We start from the raw sequence: 20,274 nt of genomic DNA on the forward strand, positions 1-20,274 counted from the left end.
TACTGGGGTCAGTTATTTGGGCTCACTTGTTATAATTGTGTAGTTATGCCTTGAGTTGTGTGTTTTGTGTGGCAGTATTGTGTAGGGTTGTACACATCTGTACATAGTTCTGTGTATTATGCTATAATGAAAATCAATTACAATATTTGAATAATAACAAAACTGTAATAATAGAAATATAACCATTATAAATTCGGTCACTATAATCGTGATATGAAATGTCCATACCGGTAAATCTCTATTATATACCACTCCATTCAATCAAAGTCATGCCACTTTCAAGAGGAATTATTTCTGATAGAGTTCCAGTCATGTTTCCTTACCGTTTTCTACACTATAGCAAATAATCAGTGATGATGTGAGAAATGTGGATGTGTGAATAGTGTTTGGTTGTGTTGTTAGTGTAGTGTGTGTGATGGAGAAACTCACTGTATGTGCTGAGAAGACTCTCAAACTGAGCCACCAGGCCGACTGCATGCAGCTGTCTGAGAAAACCTTTATCCTCTAAACCAGCATACAACCGCATGACGAATCCACATGCCAGCGCCGTCAGCTGCAACACACACATACACACACACACGCACACGCACACAAACACACACACACACACACACACGTTACATAATGCAAGCATAAAAGTGACAAAACATAATGTTAAGACAATTCCTGCGGTCAGTCTGGATAATGTTAGAACAACTCGATGACTCTTCATAATAAAGCAACATAAGAAAGACATGAAGTGACTGATCTGGATGGTTTCCAGCTTTTTTCCACATGCACTTGATTAAACACTCGATTAAAGATCAGCTAACTATCCTGTTGAGTCGTTTTATATAATGCAGGCTGATTCAAAAGAGCTACACCGTAATAAACAACAGTTTCAGCCAACACAGCCTGCTTTGAAAATGTGCATCAGCCTGCATGTTTATAAAACTGCAAAGTAAAATGTACTTTAACTGCAGTTTCTGGGTAAAATGAACACTAGGGGGCGGTGTGACGACAACAACTTTAGTTCCTTTTCACACTAATGATATTTGCAGGAACATGATCGATAATTAAAGCCTTAGTTTTGTGCAATTCTTTGTAAACACCACAAAAATACAATTTTAATGAGTTATGATCTCCATATGGACAACTTTCTTTTTGTATTTTTCTTCAAGTTTGCTCGTAGCCCACTTTGTACAGTGTTACAGTGCTCAATATATACCGCCCTCACAAATTTCTCATTTAAAATAATATTTTCTAAAGGAAGCTCTGCAATACTATATTTGTGGATATACATTAGATTAGTCAGTACTGAAGCCAAATCTGGAGCTAATCGAACTAAATTACTCATGATAACAGTCCAAAATGAGTACAGCCAAAAAATATTAAGGGAAAAATATTAAATAAAAAATGTAAAAAGAGCAAAAATTTAGGAGAAACAAAAAATCTATCAAATTTTGTTGAAATTTTGTAGTTGGTAATTTTTTTGTCCAATATTTCGCATAAATTAAATGTATTATTTTTCTATTTCTAAAAATATTCAGTGACTAAAATATTAGTTTAATAAATATATCTGTTTAATAAATCTGTTTTGTTCAAATGCACCAAAATTTCTGCATTTGAACAAAAAAGTGACAGCGCCCTCTAGTGGATTTGTCATGTGAAATGTGCAACGAAACATACTGACGCAACATATTTTACGCTTCTCACATAAATGTGCCCTGAGGGCTGTTTTTAGCTATAACTCATTTCAGATTCGCAAACATGCAGACAGCACCCTCTAGTGGATTTGTCAGGTGAAATGTGCAACGAAACATACTGACGCAACATATTTTACGCTTCACACATAAATGTGCCCTGAGGGCTGTTTTCAGCTATAACTCATTTCAGATTCGCAAACATGTAGACAGCCCCCTTTTGTGGATTTGTCATCTGAAATGTGCAACCAAACCTACCTGAAGCAACATGTTTTGTTACTCAATAAAATGTATCCTGAGGGCTGTTTTTAGCTATAACGCATTTCAGATTTGAAAACATGCAGACAGCACCCTCTAGTGGATTTGCCATCTGAAATGTGCAACCAAACGAACCTGATGCAACCTATTTTATGTCATTCACAGAAATGTATCCTGATTGCTATGTTCAGCTATAACGCATTTCAGATTCGCAAACATGTAGACAGCGCTCTCTAGTGGATTTGTCATCTGAAATGTGCAAGGAAATGTACCTGAAGGAAAATGTATTACATTTCTCACATAAATGTATCCTGAGGGCTGTTTTCTGCTATAAAGCAGCTCTACAGAGGAACAGTGCCATTATCAGCTCAATGTTGTTCAGTTTGGTTCAATAACAGCCAAGGTTGCAATCGATCCAGATATTACCTCTGCAAATATCCACCAAATATAAAGTCGCCTAAAGGCAAACTCAAAGTTAGAAGACTTCAGTTCAGTAAACTTCAGAGTGTTTTTCAGGGAGTCACAAAACAAACTGCTGTTTTTTCTCAATGACATGCACAGATGAACTGTTCACCACAAAACTAGCAACGTGAGCTAACAAAATCAATATGGCTAGCTTTGATTTCATCGGTACTTTGAAAGAACTGTTTCATGCAATGGATATCCTCAGTGTGAAAATCTCCTTTTTTCCTGTGTGACTTACAGCTTGGCTGAAGACGGTGTCTCGTCTCTGCTGGAGCTGCAGACCCTGTGCCGTGCTGCACGCCGCCTCCTGCAGCAGCACGAAGATGACGGAGTGTCTGGCTCTCTCCGCCACGTTCAGCACACACTCCTTGAGCGACTGCACCAGGACCCCGAGCTGATCCCGCCAGTCCACCACATCCAGGGGGCGATCTGAGGAAAAAACATTCAATTCAAGTTTACTTGTATTAGGGCTGCACAATATACAGAGCACCGGTTTCCCCCACAGTCCAAACACATGTGCTACAGGTGAATTGGATGAACTAAATTGGCTGTAGTGTATGAATGTGTGTGAATCCGAGAGTGTATGGGTGTTTTCCAGTGATGGGTTGCATAAATCATATGATGGAATAGTTGGAGGTTTATTCGGCTCTGGCGACCCATGATAAATGATTAATTATTAGCCCCCCTGTATATTTTTCCCCAATACCGCATTTTATAGAAAGAGATGTGATCATCCCAATCATCCTATCCCGAGTGTATTTGTGTATTGCTTAAGATTTTGTCCTCGATGTCCCTTCTCTCACTCCATTTCTCAAAAACCAGCCTTCCCAAAAGACAATTCAGACAGAAACTGGGTTTCCTTCAGAACACAGATGTTCGGTATTAAAGAATACTACTGGGATGATTTGTTTTCTAAGCCAAAATCCAAAATGGATCATTTTAGGCATCCGACTTCATCGTAGTAGTACACGGTGAGTACAAGCTTAAGATATTTCCATCAACGTATAGTATAGTACACAGGCACCATGGTGGCTCAGTGGTTAGCACTGTCACCACACAGCAAGAAGATCGCTGGTTCGAGTCCCAGCTAGACCAATTCTGTGTGGAGTTTGCATGTTCTCCCCATGTTGGCATGGGTTTCCTCCGGGTGCTTCAGTTTTCTCCACAGTCCAAACAGGTGAATTGGATAAACTAAATTGGCTGTAGTGTATGAGTGTGTGTGTAAACGAGTGTGTATGGATGTTTCACAATACTATGTTGCAGGTGGAAGGGCATCCACTGCATAAAACATATTCTGGAATAGTTGGCAGTTCATTCCGCTGTGGTGACCTCTGATAATTAAGGGACTAAGCTGAAGGTAAGTAAAAATATATAGTATGTATTTTTATTCAGGGTACCCCCAGGATCCTCCAAATGTAATTCAAGGCTTTTTAAGACCTTTTTAATACCATTTCAAATGAAATTCAAGGCCAACTTCGTACCCATTTGGACAGAAGTATGTATAACAGAATCTGTATAATTTTTGAACCCTAGAAAATAATTATGTACAAGTGACTACTTGAATTGAATAAACATTTTATTTACACTGTCAGTCATATTTAATACATACGCAACAGCATAACGCATTTGAATTTTAATAAACAAATAAATTTGATCTTTGCTGCCTTGGCTGCAATTTTTCGCCCAGACTCTGATGTCCTGTCAACTCCTGCTTGTGGCTTTTTCTCAACGCGTTTGCCGTAGAGTTGGTGTTGAGCCACAGTAAGATGAACCTACACTGGTCTCACGGTTCGGTTACGATTATCATGCCATTGATTCGGTTCAATTCGATATCTTGGTGCATACACAGTTTTATATTTGGGGGGGGCTGTCTGTATAAACACACACACACACACCTGTAACAAGCTGTCTATATAAACACACACACATAGACACAAAGCACCAAGCAAGCAACACTCTCCCTCATTCACACACATAAACACACACACATACACACACACACACACACATACACACAGGCACACACGCTCACACGCTTGCTTGCTCGGGAGCGATTTACCGACCACTCCCACGCTTTATTCGGAAATGTAGACCTCTATCCAGACGCATCGCAGTAACAGCCAAGAGGAGAGGAAAAGTCACGCCAGCAGGTCAAATGGGCCACAGAGAGAGAGAGAGAGAGAGAGAGAGAGAGAGGAGAGAGAGAGAGAGAGAGAGAGAGAGAGAGAGAGAGAGAGAGAGAGAGAAATAGAGTTTACTTTCATTCTCTCAATCGCAGTGAAATAGGAGCTTCTGCTGTAAGTGGCAACGCACTTTCTGCTATGACGTGGAGCGCGAGACTTTTTCAATGCTTTTAAGACCCCGCGGGCACTCTTACTACAATACACAATACTTCCACAGTGATTGTGCTTGAAAATGCACCAACAACTTTCTCAAAATGTAAATATATTTTCCTGCCTGTCATCAGCTAAAGCATTTCATTCCTTCATTTTCTTTTCGGCTTAGTCCCTTTATTAATCTGGGGTCGCCACAGCGGAATGAACCGCCAATTTATCCAGCATATGTTGTACACAGCGGATGCCCTTCGAGCTAAAACCCATCACTGGGAAACACCCATACACACTCATTTACTACAGACAATTAAGCTTACCCAATTCACCTACAGCGCATGTATTTGGACTTGTGGGGGAAACCGGAGCACCCGAAGGAAACCCACGCCAACACAGGGAGAACATGCAAACTCTACACAGAAATGCCAACAGACCCAGCTGGGACTTGAACCGGCGACCTTTTTGCTGTGAGGCGATTGTGCTACCCACTGTGCCACCGCCCCAATTTAGATTGTTATCATGAAATTATATCATTATTAATAATTATAGTGATTTTTTGTAATTGTTTAACCTTTAATTTTAAGAAAATAAGAGTTAATTTTGATGTCAATCCTAAATTATCCCCCATTATTATATAATAATGCATATGGTAAAGATAAATGACATGTGAAAACATGTGAAGAGTTCAGATGCAGAAACCTCTAAATGCCGTCTAAAATTGTCCTCTAAAATAAGCATTTATTTTAGGCTCCTGTGTGTGTGTTCAGTAATATAACGTTTATGGCAAAGAATAAGCCCTTTTGAAGTTCTTTAAAGTGAAATATTTCAACATAAACAAAGGAGGCTGAGAAAAATGTTCATTTTCAATGAAAACTTAGAGGTTTAGAGGCCCTGCATCAGAACTCTTCATGTATATACTTGCCTAATGCAAACCTGAATGTCATGTAATTTAATAATCAAGTAATTTATGTAATCTTCTGATTTTTGGAGAATTCTCACACCACCTGACCATGTTGCCAATGCGCGGCGGTTGGGGGTGGGTAGTTAGGATTCTAAGGGCCCATACATTTAGGGCGCCCCCAGAGACACAACCCCACTCGTACACAACCCCACTCTTGACTTGCATGAGCGTCTCCCCCCCCGGCTGTTCACTTTCAAATGCGATTACATAACACCACCCACCACTCCACATCCCCCCACCCCCTTCCCGCCCCCTCTTCACTTTCAAACTTGATAACTTGTCAGTGGGCCTGTGGCGGCCAGCGGCGCCCCTTCATGTTGGATCTGATTAACATCTAACAAATAACAGACATTATTTACATATCCTCTATCACTTGGCTAGTTTCATTAGTGTTTTAGTGTTGTATTAGTTTAACTATTTGTATTAGTGTTGTATTTTCAATGCAATATTAAAAGCTTCACAATCTACGATGAGTAGTTTTTAATCATCATGTACAGTTCAAATGAAATATTGTGAGTGTTTGTTTATCAGCTCCGAGTCTCTCTCCATGCGGTGTATGAACAAGCCCACCCGCTGCTGAGATTCCAACGCAATTAAAATGTGCCCAGAATAAAGCGGATCAGAATAAGCTGAGTTTAACGCTTGTCTGTTTGTTATCTAAATTACAAACTAAGAGGCTACAAGTCTTTATCGCAGTCCTGAGTGCCTCAAAACAAACAGGTCTGATTTCAGGGCCACAGGAGACCCTCATCTGGAATACACAAAAACAACCATGCAGTTTACTACCGACAGCTGCTTTGTAACACCAGCTGTTTTCATAGTACAATCTTATACAGATTTATTGCTCAGATCTGGTCTATTTTTGTTCCAGCAATGCAAAATAACTCTATACAAAGACCCAATGTCCTCAAGCAGAACATAGCAGTGCTTTCCGATTCAGTTGAACAAATCTCTAGAATGATCAGCTCAGTGACTCACTGATAATGCCAACCTGATTTCACCAAGTAGGACGTGTTCCTGAATTAACATCTATGTTGATCCTGGAACAACATTCCAATCAGCCAATCAGAATTAAGGGATATGTTTACCGTCGATGTTAAGTTTAGGTTTAAGGTTAGGTTTATGCACTTCTACATGATTGTTATCTCCAGCTATTATTGCCCTCTGATTTTGGGAATAATTTACAGGGGTTTAGGGATAGGGAATAAACTGAATACATTATCGAACAAAAATGATGTTCCAGGATCAACATTGATGTTAACCTAGGATCCCACCGTACTTAGCAAAATCATGACGTGCCACTGATAAAGAGTCATATACAGTTGAAGTCAGAATTATTCGCCCCCCTTTGAATTTTTTCAAATATTTCCCAAATGATGTTTAACAGAGCAAGGAAATTTTCACAGTATGTCTGATAATATTTGTTCTTCTGGAGAAAGTCTTATTTGTTTTATTTCAGCTAGAATAAAAGCAGTTTTAAATTTTTTAAACACCATTTTAAGGACAAAATTATAAGCAATTTTTTTTTCTATTGTCTGCAGAACAAACCATCGTGATACAATAACTTCCCTAACCTACCTAGTTAAGTCTTTAAATGTCACTTTAAGCTGTATAGAAGTGTCTTGAAAAATATCTAGTCAAATATTATTTACTGTCATCATGACAAAGATAAAATAAATCAGCTTATTAAAAATGAGTTATTAAAACTATTATGTTTAGTTATTAAAACTATTATGTTTAGTTATTAAAACTATTATGTTTAGTTATTAAAACTATTATGTTTAGTTATTAAAACTATTATGTTTAGTTATTAAAACTATTATGTTTAGTTATTAAAACTATTATGTTTAGTTATTAAAACTATTATGTTTAGAAATGTGTTGAAAACATCTTCTCTCTGTTAAACAGAAATTGGGAAAAAATAAACAGGGGGGCTAATAATTCAGGGGGGCTAATAATTCTGACTTCAACTGTATAAGTGTCCATTTAAAATCATAGTTACACATCATATGAAAGATGAAAAAATAAGCTCTAATATTCGAGTATTTGAAAATGTAGAATCTAAAAACTAAAATCAGAACATTAAACAAATCACCTCTAATGATTAAGCTCTCAGCAATTCATATTACTAATACGCAACTGAGTTTTAATACATTTTACAGTAGTAAATTTACCAAATATTTTCCAGGAACACGATCCTTACTTAATATTCTAATGATTTTTGTCACAAGAGGAAAATCAATCTTTTTTTTTTTTGTCTATGGCTAAAAATATACTCATTCAATACAAGACTGGTTTTGTGTTCCAGGGTTACAAATTCATCGTTTCTGACTGAATCAATGCTTGTAGATGAGTTGAATTTAAGACTGAATTGAAAACCGAGCTGTCAAGTCTGATACTTCATCTATTCAGTCAAGACAGATGAAATGGCATGATCAGTAATCAACAATTACAGCATAATAAAACAATCAGTAAATATGATGCTTGGGTTATTACATAAAGAGGATTTTTGAAACACAGCTGCATATTGTCAATGTATAGAAATACACACATGCAGAAAACCTATTCAAACCAATTAACAATAGCATAATAAAGCCACCATCTGATCTGTGGGCGCTGCATGAAGTCACAAATTACACTGAATGATTCAATGACTCACATGCTTTGTTTCAGATTGAATCATTAACGTTTACTCGCTAATAAACTCAATTAATGATTAAACTTAATTAACGATTCAGGTTCATGACTGAAATCACATTTTTCAATGAAGTGACTGAACAAACAATTAACCTTCCACACATTTCTAAAATATTCTGCTCAACTGATGTTTTTTAAGTCTCACTTAGTTAAAAACACTTACAGTATGAATGTGAACACTTAGTTCATATGTTACTGTTTGTTCAAATGACTTATTTTAAATGAGCTGAAACAACACAATTATTGAGGTTTTCTGCAACAACTTCATTGTTTAACGTTCATTCATTTATTCATTTTGTTCTCGGCTTAGCCCTTTATTAATCTGGGGTCGCCACAACAGAATGAACCGCCACCTTATCCAGCATATGTTTTATGCAGCGGATGCTTTTCCAGCTGCAACCCATCACTGGGAAACATCCATACACACTCATTCACACATATATACTGCGGAAAATTTAGCCTACCCAATAGGACTGTATGATTAATCGAAAAAAGATTACGATCTCGATTTGACCCTACACACGACCTTAATTCAGCTTTTCTATGATTCAGGCAATTCTATTTCCAAGGTCCGGAGTGAGGCTTAAAGGCACATGTCTTCACAGCAACATGGACACCTTCCAATGGCGTTAAAAGTGTCACATACTGTATTTATAAGGTATAATTAACCCAAAAATGTCATTTCTGTCTTCATGTAATGATGTATTCACGGCCGCGAAATCACATCTGAGCTGACCGCTAGCTGTTTGTTTACTACAGAGAACGCATACGTGCACGCCAATGACTTTAGGGAACAGAACCTGCATAGGCTGTGGATAACAGGTAATGAAGTTGTAAATAATATTCAGTTTGTTGCACAGAGCGATCGTTTGAGAGCCGACCTGAAAGAATAATTTGCATGTGAAAGTGAAACCGCCATGCATATCATTTAAAAGATCATTACCCATTTAGTTATGATTACGACAAGCATCTGATATGTTTTTCTTTCATAGCTAACACACAGTGTTGTGCATGAAAATAAATGGTTACTGTGTCAGTATAACTACCCTAGCCTATATAATGTTGAATACAATGCAAGAAGGAGTCTGATAATGACAATTGTCTTATTTTACCAGTGAAAACAAATGGACTAATAATGTCGTCAATGACAAATGAAAGGCATATGTCTTGAACATAATAAATCAACTCTATAATTATGAATAGTTATATTCTGATGTCATCATTTTACTGTGAATTAACAAACAGGACATATTGAAAGTCTGTTCAAGTCCACCATAATGACTGTACAAAATTTAGCATTTTAGTAGACCTACACATCGGCCTAATATTATTAGTGTTGTTTTACCATATGTTTGAAAATTAACAATAATAATAGCCTACTAATATTAACCTTTATATTACATCCACAGAATCTTGATAAATTCGTGATCTTGATTTTAAGCAAAAAAAAATAAAAACGTGACTCACATTTTAGCCAGAATTGTGCAGCCCTACTACCCAATTCACCTGTACCACATGTCTTTGGACTGTGGGGGAAACCGGAGCACCCGGAGGAAACCCACACCAACACGGGGAGAACAAGCAAACTCCACACAGAAATGCTAACTGATCCAGCCGAGGCTCGAACCAGGGACCTTCTTGCTGTGAGGCGATCGTGCTACTCACTGCGCCACCGTGACGCTTGTTTCCTGTTCAATCAACTTAAATTTGTGAAAAAAACTAATAAGTGTTGTCTCAACACAAATCGATTGTGTGGAACCCAGCATTTTCACAGTGAATGTTATTATACAGTCACTGACTGCACAAATAATTCAATACAATTCAGTTAGGAATTGAGATCAAATAAACGCATAATACTGCATAACTTCAAAACAAAATCCATAAACACACATTAAGCACATTTTATTCCATCACATTGTATAGGGTATATAAGAAAGCCTGCTGGCATGTTCTGACAGCTGCTAATCTCCTCATAACCCCAGCTTAAGGTGTCAAATTTAGTGGTTTGTTGAATTTCACCGGCACCAGCTTGTTTTTCATCATTTATCATTGAGCTTCGTTGAAATAAATCATTTGTTATTTAAGACATGAGAAAAGCGCTACGTAACCTGTATAATCTACAGTCTAGATCTACCTTTTCTCTTCATGCGAACAAGCCGTGTGTGAATATGTTCTGCGTTAGTCATCAAATATTTGGCAGTATTATGCTTATTCGCGTTGAGTGACTTCTTTTTAATGGCCTCGTCTCAATTAAAAGTCAAGCTGATTGTCCTGGTTCCCACACAGGGTGTATTCGCACTGTTGATCTGAATCATTGTGCTTATGTTTATATATTTTGATTTTGTTGCTGTGCATGACACCAGACATCTAACTGAACTGGTCGGACATCATGCCTTTGAATGAAGATTAATTCATCGAGCCATGTGAAGCGTTCAATGACAATTATTACGATACGTTGCATGTGATGTTGACATTGTTGCACAGAATGTGAATACTGCACTTAAAGGGCACCTATGATGAAAATCCTTATTTGTAAGCTGTTTGGACAGAACTGTGTATAGGTATAGTGTGTCCACAGTCATACTGAGGTGATATAAAGACAGTAAGTTTCCTGACGTTAAAATAGGATGCAAATCCCTCCCGTTTTGAGGCCGACCACAACGTAACGTAGGAGTGCGGAATTAACATGTCTCAGTAGTAACGCGTATAATCATATCATCAAGATAGAAGGTGCGCAAAGCAGCTAGGATTAAAAGATCTGTTCAGCTCTCTGTGATCATCAATTATCATCAAATTTGATAAAGAATGAGTTTACAAGCTTAAAACATGTCTTAAACAGTGCAGGTTTGTTATCAATTACAGCGATTTTAACGTTTTTATCAGCACAGCCGCGTGTCAGAACAATTATAAAAGAAGACGCTTCAATCCCGGTTTGTGGACATTTGTTACGTTCGCTTGCAGAACGTATTTTGGATATGTGTGTGCGTTTGTTGGTATGTGGGTGTGTCGTTTCATGCGTGTGTTACAGGTACGAACGGCATTGGAGGATCCGCATTTCGTGCTGATCACGTTAAGACTTTTTAATACCTTTTAAGGGCATTATTTTTTTCATAATTAATTTATCAACTTTTAATACTTTTTAAGACCCCGCAGATACCCTGTGAAAGACAAAAATAAATAATCTGATGGGTGTTTTGAGCTGAAACTTTACAGACACATTCTGGAGACACAAAAGACTTTTGAAATGTTTGGAATCATAAAGAATCAGTTGTTTTAACCTGACCTGAAGGTTTAGCTTACATTTACAATCTTGTGATATTTAACTCTTGTGTGCTGTTGAGGATGTTTTCATCCACTTTGAGGTGATTTGGAGGCTTAACTGGGCCACAATTTTCTCTGTGTTTCAGCAAATGGAAGGATTTTTGGTGACAAGTCTTATTGTTACACATGTTCTGGGAAAATGCTTTGAAAACTCAAAAATACACTGCGGGCAAAGTTACAACCATTTTGTTGCATTGGTGGCTGTTTTTGCCCCATTGACTTCCATTATACGACAGGATACGATACGATTATATGACATTTTGGGACTGCAAAGCCATAACACCGTATACTAGGGCTGCACAATACATCGTTTCAGCATTGATATCATTCACAATAGTCACTTCACAGGATATGCAATGTTGAGTTTGCATTAAAATTTATCATTTGCATGTGTTTTTAACGCCTGTAACTGTATAACGACTGTAAAAGCATTCAGGTATGAGAAATTGTACCATTTGTGACCTTAACTACGATTATTTTATTAAATTATATTTAGTTTCTGTACTTTAATACTTTTAGACTCTGAACATGATAAAACACTTTATTTTAATTGCATCTTTTTTTAATTATGTTTTGTTATGCATTGTTATGCATGAAAATACTCACAAATACAGAAATGCAAATACAGAAATGCACTGCAAACAGCACAGACCACAACGAAAATGTGTCAGGGGTCCCCGAATTTCTTTCAGAGTGTTTATTAGATTTTATGGAGATGCACGCCCACTGCAGAATCATCCCAATCGATCTAACATCATAAAATATTTCCAAATAGAGACATTAAGTCATCTGGTGAAATTGTTTTCATATTGCAATATTTTTATAACTATAGCAATGTCAGATTGTTCCCTTTTAATCATGCATTCTTGATTGTTGCTGGTTTTCCCTGTTGGAAAGAGGTCAAATGTGTCATTTCTACTATTAATCATAAGTTACAGTGCGAAAAAAAGCGTAGTTTCTGACTTTTATAAGGAGTTATATGAAGTATAGTGTGTGTGTGTGTGTGTGTGTGTGTGTGCGCGTGTGTGTACATCTTCATATACATCTTCATATATCTGAGAAAATCAAAATAAGCAGCTCAGCTCTCAGAACATCGTAAACAAAGAAAGTGTATTGATGCGCACACGCTATAATCTGATATTATACTCTATAGAACTCCATATAAAAGCCAGGGCTATGTAAAGGGTTAATGCTGCCAATTGATGATCGACAGTAAAAATGACACTTTTGACCCCTTCCCAACAGGAAAAGCCACCAACAATCAAGAATGCATGATTATATGCTGCCAGGGCTTTGCAATTAATAAATGTGGTTTTAATGGAGGTCAATAAGGCAAAAAAAACAACAACAACATAATGAAAGTGTAGTCATTTTGAACAATACATAAGGGTTAAATCTGCAAAATGTCAGGAATTCGCTTTAATAAGAGTTCAGAATCACAAAAGCATGACTGCTGTTTCATTTGAAATGACATAAGAGTTATGTAATGCAGCTAGAGTCCACGTGGTGGCAGCATTGGCTCTGTTAAAACAAGATTTGTACAGTTTCTCTGCTTGTCATATCTTGTATTTTTTTCCTCTCCACACTTTAAAAGCACCGAGTGTCAGAAGTTACCTTTAACTCTTCCTGTCTGACAGGAGATCTGTGGATGCTGCTAATATTCATCTCTCAACTGACAGATCTGACATATATGCTTGAAAAAAAAAAAAGAAAGAGGAGTGGGTGGTTATTAAAGTGTGAAGAAAATGCACAGCCTGTGGAAAAAAGTCTCACGGAGAATCAAAAGTGGATTTTTTTGCCATCAGAAGCGTATCTAGAACTCCTAAAGTTGGCAATGAATGTGAAATATTATGAGGAAAAAGGCAATGTATCTTCACATGTTTGTGACATTCACAGCTGAATACAAATTGTTTTTTTTAATTATTTTTTACAGTATGTCTGATAATACTTTTTCTTCTGGAGTAAGTCTTATTTGTTTTATTTCAGCAAGAATAAAAGCAGTTTTTAATTTTTTAAATTATAATTATATTATTATTATTATTATTATTATTATTATTATTATTATTATTATTATTATTATTATTATTATTATTAGCCCCCTTAAGGAATATCTATATATTTTCGATAGTCTACAGAACAAACCATCATTATACAATGTCTTGCCTAATTACCCTAACTTGCCTAATTAACCTAGTTAAGCCTTTAAATGTCACTTTAAGCTGAATACTAGCATCTTGAAAAATATCTAGTCAAATAGTATGTGCTGTCATCATGGCAAAGATAAAAGAAATCAGTAATTATCATGGGGTGGATTTACCGGTAACCAATATGCAAGGTAAGTGGCTGCTTAGGGCCCCAGGAAAACGGAGGACACTCTAAGAGTATAAATTGTACCTCTAAATTATATACAACATCATAATCGGTATGATGAGGGTCTAAAAAAATTTAAGTTTGACATAATTACTACATTACAGCAAATGTGTCCCCCAGGTTTTAAATACAAAATAGTTTATTGATCATTTTCAATTGTGAAATCTTTTTTAGAAAACAAATCATTTAAAAGGTTTTAGAAGATGCTTTACATGTTATTATTATTTTGCATTAAGATAAAATGTAGAAAAAGAGATTGAGTGATATAAGAAAAAAAACTGCAAGAAATAAAATCAATAAAAATAAATGCAAGTACAAATGGTGCATTTTTGGGACCCATGTCTGGAATTGCTTACGGCCCCCAAATCACTAAATACACCCACGATTATCAGAAATGAGTTATTAAAACTGCTATGTATAGAAATGTGTTGAATTTTTTTTCCCTCTCCGTTAAACAAAATTTGGGGAAGAAAATATGCACGGGGAGGGAGTGGGGGGGACTCAACTGTAGTTATTCATAATGTATGATTTTTTTTAAACAGCTGCAACTACAGTTTAAATACATTATATATGCGGATTGTATGTTACATGTTAGTTTTCAACATGTATTTTAATGCATTATATCTTCTGAAGGTGTTGCAATGAAAACAGTGTTACAGTATATTAGAAATGTGGTTTAAATTATTAAAGACACGCGTTCATGGTGTCCAATGCCTGTCGAAAGTTTGAAGTGGTCTCTTCTGATCCTTTGTAATCTATTTATTTGATCAAATAGTTTATAAAAATATTCATTCCTTTTCCGTCAGCTTAGTCCTTTATTTATCAGGGGTCGCCACAGCGGAATGAACCGCCAACTATTCCAGCATATGTTTTACGTAGCGGATGCCCTTCCAGCCGCAACCCAGTACTGAGAAACACCCATACACACTCACATTCACACTCATACACTGAGGCTAATTTAGTTCATCCAATTTACCTATAGCGCATGTGTTTGGACTTTGGGGGAAACCGGAGCACCCGGATGAAACCCACGCCAACACGGGCAGAACATGCAAACTCCACAAAGAAATGCCAAGTGGCCCAGCCGGGACTCGAACCAGGGACCTTCTTACAGTGAGGTGACCAATGAGCCACCATGCTGCCCTCAAATACAATAAAAAACTATACAATTTAGAATAACTGTTTTAATTATAATATATTGTAAAATGAAATATATTCCTGTTATGCAAAGCTGTATTTTCAATATCATTTCTTCAGTCATCAGATCATATTATCCCTAGAATTTTGATCAATTCTTTTTAAAATGCATTAAATGCTTTCATAATGAATTATGTTTATATTACAAAATTCTAAAGATAACAGCACTGTGTGTAAGAATATTATTGATCATAATCACTTCATAGCTCATTCATTCCAAAGCACGACAATGAAATGACACACGTTATGCTTTTCTTTTTCTTGATATCTCCTTTAAGCAATGAATGAATCATTCAAGCAGCCATCTGCTGTATCTGATTTATTATTTTAGCATTTAACTTAGCATTTAATGGGTCATTACAGCTTTTGATTAATAATCTGGGCATTTATAGTTAGTGTTTTGTTCAGAAATGAGGCATTAATTTGCTTTATTCGCTATTTGTTGCACTTTCTTCTTGGTTCGGTTTACTGTGACAACGCAGCATTTTAAAGTGAGTAAAACTGTCGTCTCATTGGTGAATCTGTTAACGTTCCTCTGCATCATCAATCAAGACTGACAAGTGTGATCTGCAGGCTTATTGTGGCTTTATCTGTAGCTGCTGTGACACACACACACACACACACACACACACACACACACACACACACACACACACACACACACAAAACAAATGCAGCCATCATTTACACTGCAGCTTTTACATTTAATTGAATATTTTCTTATATTTTACATGACATATCGGATTACCAATACAGTTAGAATAAGAATAGAGGATTGTGCAATCACACAATACTTTAAGATGAAGAAGCGCTCTTTGGATTTCAGCTTGATGACTGATGTTCTCACAGAATCAGACACTGCTTTTATTAAAGCATCAGCTGCTTTTATAGGGCATTAGCATATCCTTTTATAGCATTTTTATATATCTGTTATGAATTATGATGCTGCTTGGTTTGCTGAATTGGTTTACAGTCTTATTTGAACAAAATCACTCTAATGTTTGTTTTCAGTCCAGTCAAGACCACCTCATTCAGCCAATCTCTGACTGATCGTTGTGGTTCAGATTCGAGGCCGACTGTCATGTTCACAGCGCTCTAGGCTGTGACTAAATGAACCAAAACAAAAAAGATGCATCGCTATTCTCTTATTAATCGATTCTGTTTATTTTTGAACAGAACATGACACTATAGACTAGTTTTTAGCAGCCAGCGGTGCGCTAGGGTAGCTTTGAAGAGCAGACGGCGTTCTAGAGTACTTTTTAACAGCTAACGGTGCTCTAGGCTAGCTTTGAACAGCAGATGGCACTCTAGACTGTTTTTTAGACTAGTTTTGAACAGCAGACACTGCCCTAGACTGTGATTTAGACTAGTTTTGAACAAAACACGGCACTCTAGGCTTCCTTTGAACAGCAGATGTTGCTCTAGGCTAGTTTGGAACAGCAGATGGTGCTCTAGGCGGTAATCTAAAGTAGTTTTGAATAGCAGATGGCGCTCTAGGCTAGTTTTGATCAGCAGACAGCGCTCTAGACTAGTTTTGAACAGCAGATTTTGCTTTAGGCTAGTTTTGAACAGCAGACGGTGCTCTAAGTGGTGATCTAGAGTAGTTTTTAATTGCAGATGTTGCTCTAGGCTAGTTTTGAATTGCAGATGGTGCTCTAGGCTAGTTTTGAACAGCAGATGTTGCTCTAGACTAGTTTTGAATTGCAGATGGTACTCTAGGCTAGTTTTGAACAGCAGATGTTGCTCTAGGCTAGTTTTGAATTGCAGATGGTGCTCTAGGCTAGTTTTGAACAGCAGATGGTGCTCTAGACTAGTTTTGAACAGCAGATGGTGCTCTAGACTAGTTTTGAACAGCAGATGGTGCTCTAGACTAGTTTTGAACAGCAGATGGTGCTTTAGACTAGTTTTGAACAGCAGATGGTGCTCTAGGCTAGTTTTGAACAGCAGATGTCGCTCTAGGCTAGTTTTGAACAGCAGATAGTGCTCTAGGCTAGTTTTGAACAGCAGATGTTGCTCTAGGCTAGTTTTGAACAGCAGATGTTGCTCTAGGCTAGTTTTGAACAGCAGATGTTGCTCTAGACTAGTTTTGAACAGCAGATGGTGCTCTAGACTAGTTTTGAACAGCAGATGGTGCTCTAGACTAGTTTTGAACAGCAGATGGTGCTCTAGACTAGTTTTGAACAGCAGATGGTGCTCTAGACTAGTTTTGAACAGCAGATGGTGCTTTAGACTAGTTTTGAACAGCAGATGGTGCTCTAGGCTAGTTTTAAACAGCAGATGTTGCTCTAGGCTAGTTTTGAACAGCAGATGTTGCTCTAGGCTAGTTTTGAACAGCAGATGGTGCTCTAGGCTAGTTGTGAACAGCAAGCAGATGGTGCTCTAGGCTTGTTTGTTTTAACTCTTTATAGAGCACTCATTGAAATACTCTTTGGAAAACCCCTGGAGTATTACTGGGAGTTATTTTAACTTTTATGAAAATTTTTTAAATATTGTAATTAATGTCAATGAAGTCATCATATATGGTTTTTTGCACTATAAAAGGTTAATCAACCCCCCAGTGTTGAGCCTCAGTGTGCTTTGATGTGGGTTGTTTGTGGCGTACCGGGACTGTGTGAGGTGATGACGTCTGCGAGTGTTTGACAGGGTGTCGACTCTTGGTTGTTGTTGTCCTGCTCCTGTAGTTTTTCCACCATGGCAATGACAGAGTTCAAGCTCTTCGCCACACTGGCCCAGACCCTGTCCTAGAGGAGCCAAAACAAAAGTTACTAAAACAACACTAACACACAGAACACACACATCTGAAAAACTCAGCAGGTCTGAACAAACATGAAAGAATAATTGAGGAGATTTACTCCAATTTGATGTACTAGTCACTCCCAAATAATCACTGCCAATAATCCCAAATCACTCCCAAATTTTTCTGAGGATCATGATTTACAGACGATGCCCATTAACATGCCATTCAGTGTAACAACAGTTCAGGCTTATTTAGAACAACAATAATATACTGACATACTGAATTATTCTATTTAAAGATCAAAGACCCAAAATACTACTTAATCGTCATTATTAATATTTTTACTTTGCCACTATTCTTCAAAGCACTAGCTTTTACCCATTTTAAAATAATTTAAAATAAATGTATATTTATATATTATTTTACAGGTCAGAATAAGCATGTTGTTTAATTTTTCCATACTGCAAATGCAGTATTATATATATATCTTAATCTTAATATCACTGTAATCTTGGAATTACTCTAGATTAATCTAGATTAAAACGGCTCAATTAAATTCTGCCGAAGGAATTCAAAATTTGTGTGCTACCCAAATAATAAGTCTTTGAGAATGGGTTTCTTGAGCCAGGTGGCGCATTAGACCAGGGGCTCATCTCCTATTTCCAAAATGCATCACAAACTGCTCGAGAAACTGTTCTACTATGATAATTGGTGATGAAAATGAATGATGTTCAATAAGATGTTCTTGTGTTTACTAACTGTTTATTGAGCTAAACGTGAATGTTGAACTGTAGGCCTACATAAGCTCCAAACAGCGATTTTTGATCACCTTAATCCAACTAAAGTCATAACTGAACTAAACAGAAATGGAATTAAGACATGTGGAGTATGCAGATATTAGTGGCATTATTGAAGTTAACACCGTAATCAAACTATTACCATCATGTAGGACTTTTCGCCATATTTTCCGACAAGATCCACACACGCGGCTGTCAGTAAAGGACCACACACACAAACAAACACACACACACATCGCGAAATGCAGAATTTTTTTTTTCTTTTCATTGACCGTGCGTAATTAAATTCCATAACACTCTCACCAGTCCTTACTCCTTATTTGCATCTAATAACCCCAGTTTGTCACGGGGCATGAATGAAATGTTCGAGTTAAAGTGAAACTGCAGAAATGCAGTTAAAGTCAGGCATCCTGCTGATTTGATTCAGAAGGGCATTTGTTTGTTAGACGGCTTACCGGTCAGGTATACATTCGCGCTAGATATCAAGGTGAAAGTCATCATAGTTTGTGTAGAATAGACCCAGCTCCCAACCCAACTTTGAGACTAGATTAACGGCGATAATTATTTTATCGCTTGATAAGAGTCTCGTTTTAACACAGCACGTTAACGTCACCCCACTTAAAAATGAATATACAATAATAATAATAATTTACACCTATAACAGTAATAGTATGTACAGTATATGGATTTTCAAAACTTGTCCATACAACCAAAAGATGACACATCTCTACCCACTTGTTCTTTGCTTCTGGGTCCTTATTGCAGAAACGTCCTATCTTTAATCTTAAATTAAGATCTAGACGAGTTAAACAGAATGTATATAGATCATAATTGAAATTGGACATGCTTATTAAGTCAGCTTGCTGATTCTGGTCTCATTAAAAACAATGTAGAAGAGTCACAAACACTACAGACACTCAGACTGACAGAAGTAGATGGGTTTCATACGATGCTATTTCACAAAAAAAGAAATATTTATTTTTCTCGAAAATATCAAAAGCACCAGAAGAGACGGTTTCCTCATGACTTTAAATCTGAAGCAGGAAGGAAAAAGGCTAAAAAACAATAATAATATCCAATAATGAGAAAGCTCATTGTACCGTAAGGAAATATTATAATGTTTAAACACTTGCTGTAGTTATTACGACTGTTTAATACTAATTTACCAAAGCATCATTTCTAATGTTTGCAAAAAGAAAAGCAATAAGAATTTAAAAGATACTGACAGAAAAGCTGCAATGAAGATTGGGAAAATTCAAAGAGTAGGAAAAACATGGAGATCCTAAAGTCGAGCAAACTGCAGGATTTCCGTCTTGTGAGCGGCGCTCAAGGGCACACAAGTTATTTTGCCATTGATTAGAGATGCTTGTCTTATCTTGGCCTCTAATCCTCTCCTGTTAGCCATGGTTAAGACACACACACACACATGCACACACACGCACACACTTGAAGGCAATTA

At 37.0% G+C, this 20,274-nt stretch overlaps 1 protein-coding gene across 4 annotated transcripts in view; it reads right to left on the reverse strand.

Annotated features, from left to right (window-relative positions):
* The window catches only part of inpp4b (inositol polyphosphate-4-phosphatase type II B), a 333,119-nt gene that overhangs the window by 40,185 nt on the left and 272,660 nt on the right, over positions 1-20,274 (reverse strand). For all 4 annotated transcript variants that reach the window (XM_056456463.1, XM_056456462.1, XM_056456465.1 and 1 more), the window contains 3 exons: positions 17,884-18,022; positions 2,644-2,834; positions 430-553 (listed from right to left, as the gene is read on the reverse strand). In XM_056456463.1, coding sequence (XP_056312438.1) covers positions 430-553; positions 2,644-2,834; positions 17,884-18,022 — 454 coding nt within the window. The remainder of the gene's footprint in view (positions 1-429; positions 554-2,643; positions 2,835-17,883; positions 18,023-20,274) is intronic.

Source organism: Danio aesculapii, chromosome 1 (assembly GCF_903798145.1).
Source record: "Danio aesculapii chromosome 1, fDanAes4.1, whole genome shotgun sequence".
Classification (NCBI taxonomy): domain Eukaryota; kingdom Metazoa; phylum Chordata; class Actinopteri; order Cypriniformes; family Danionidae; genus Danio; species Danio aesculapii.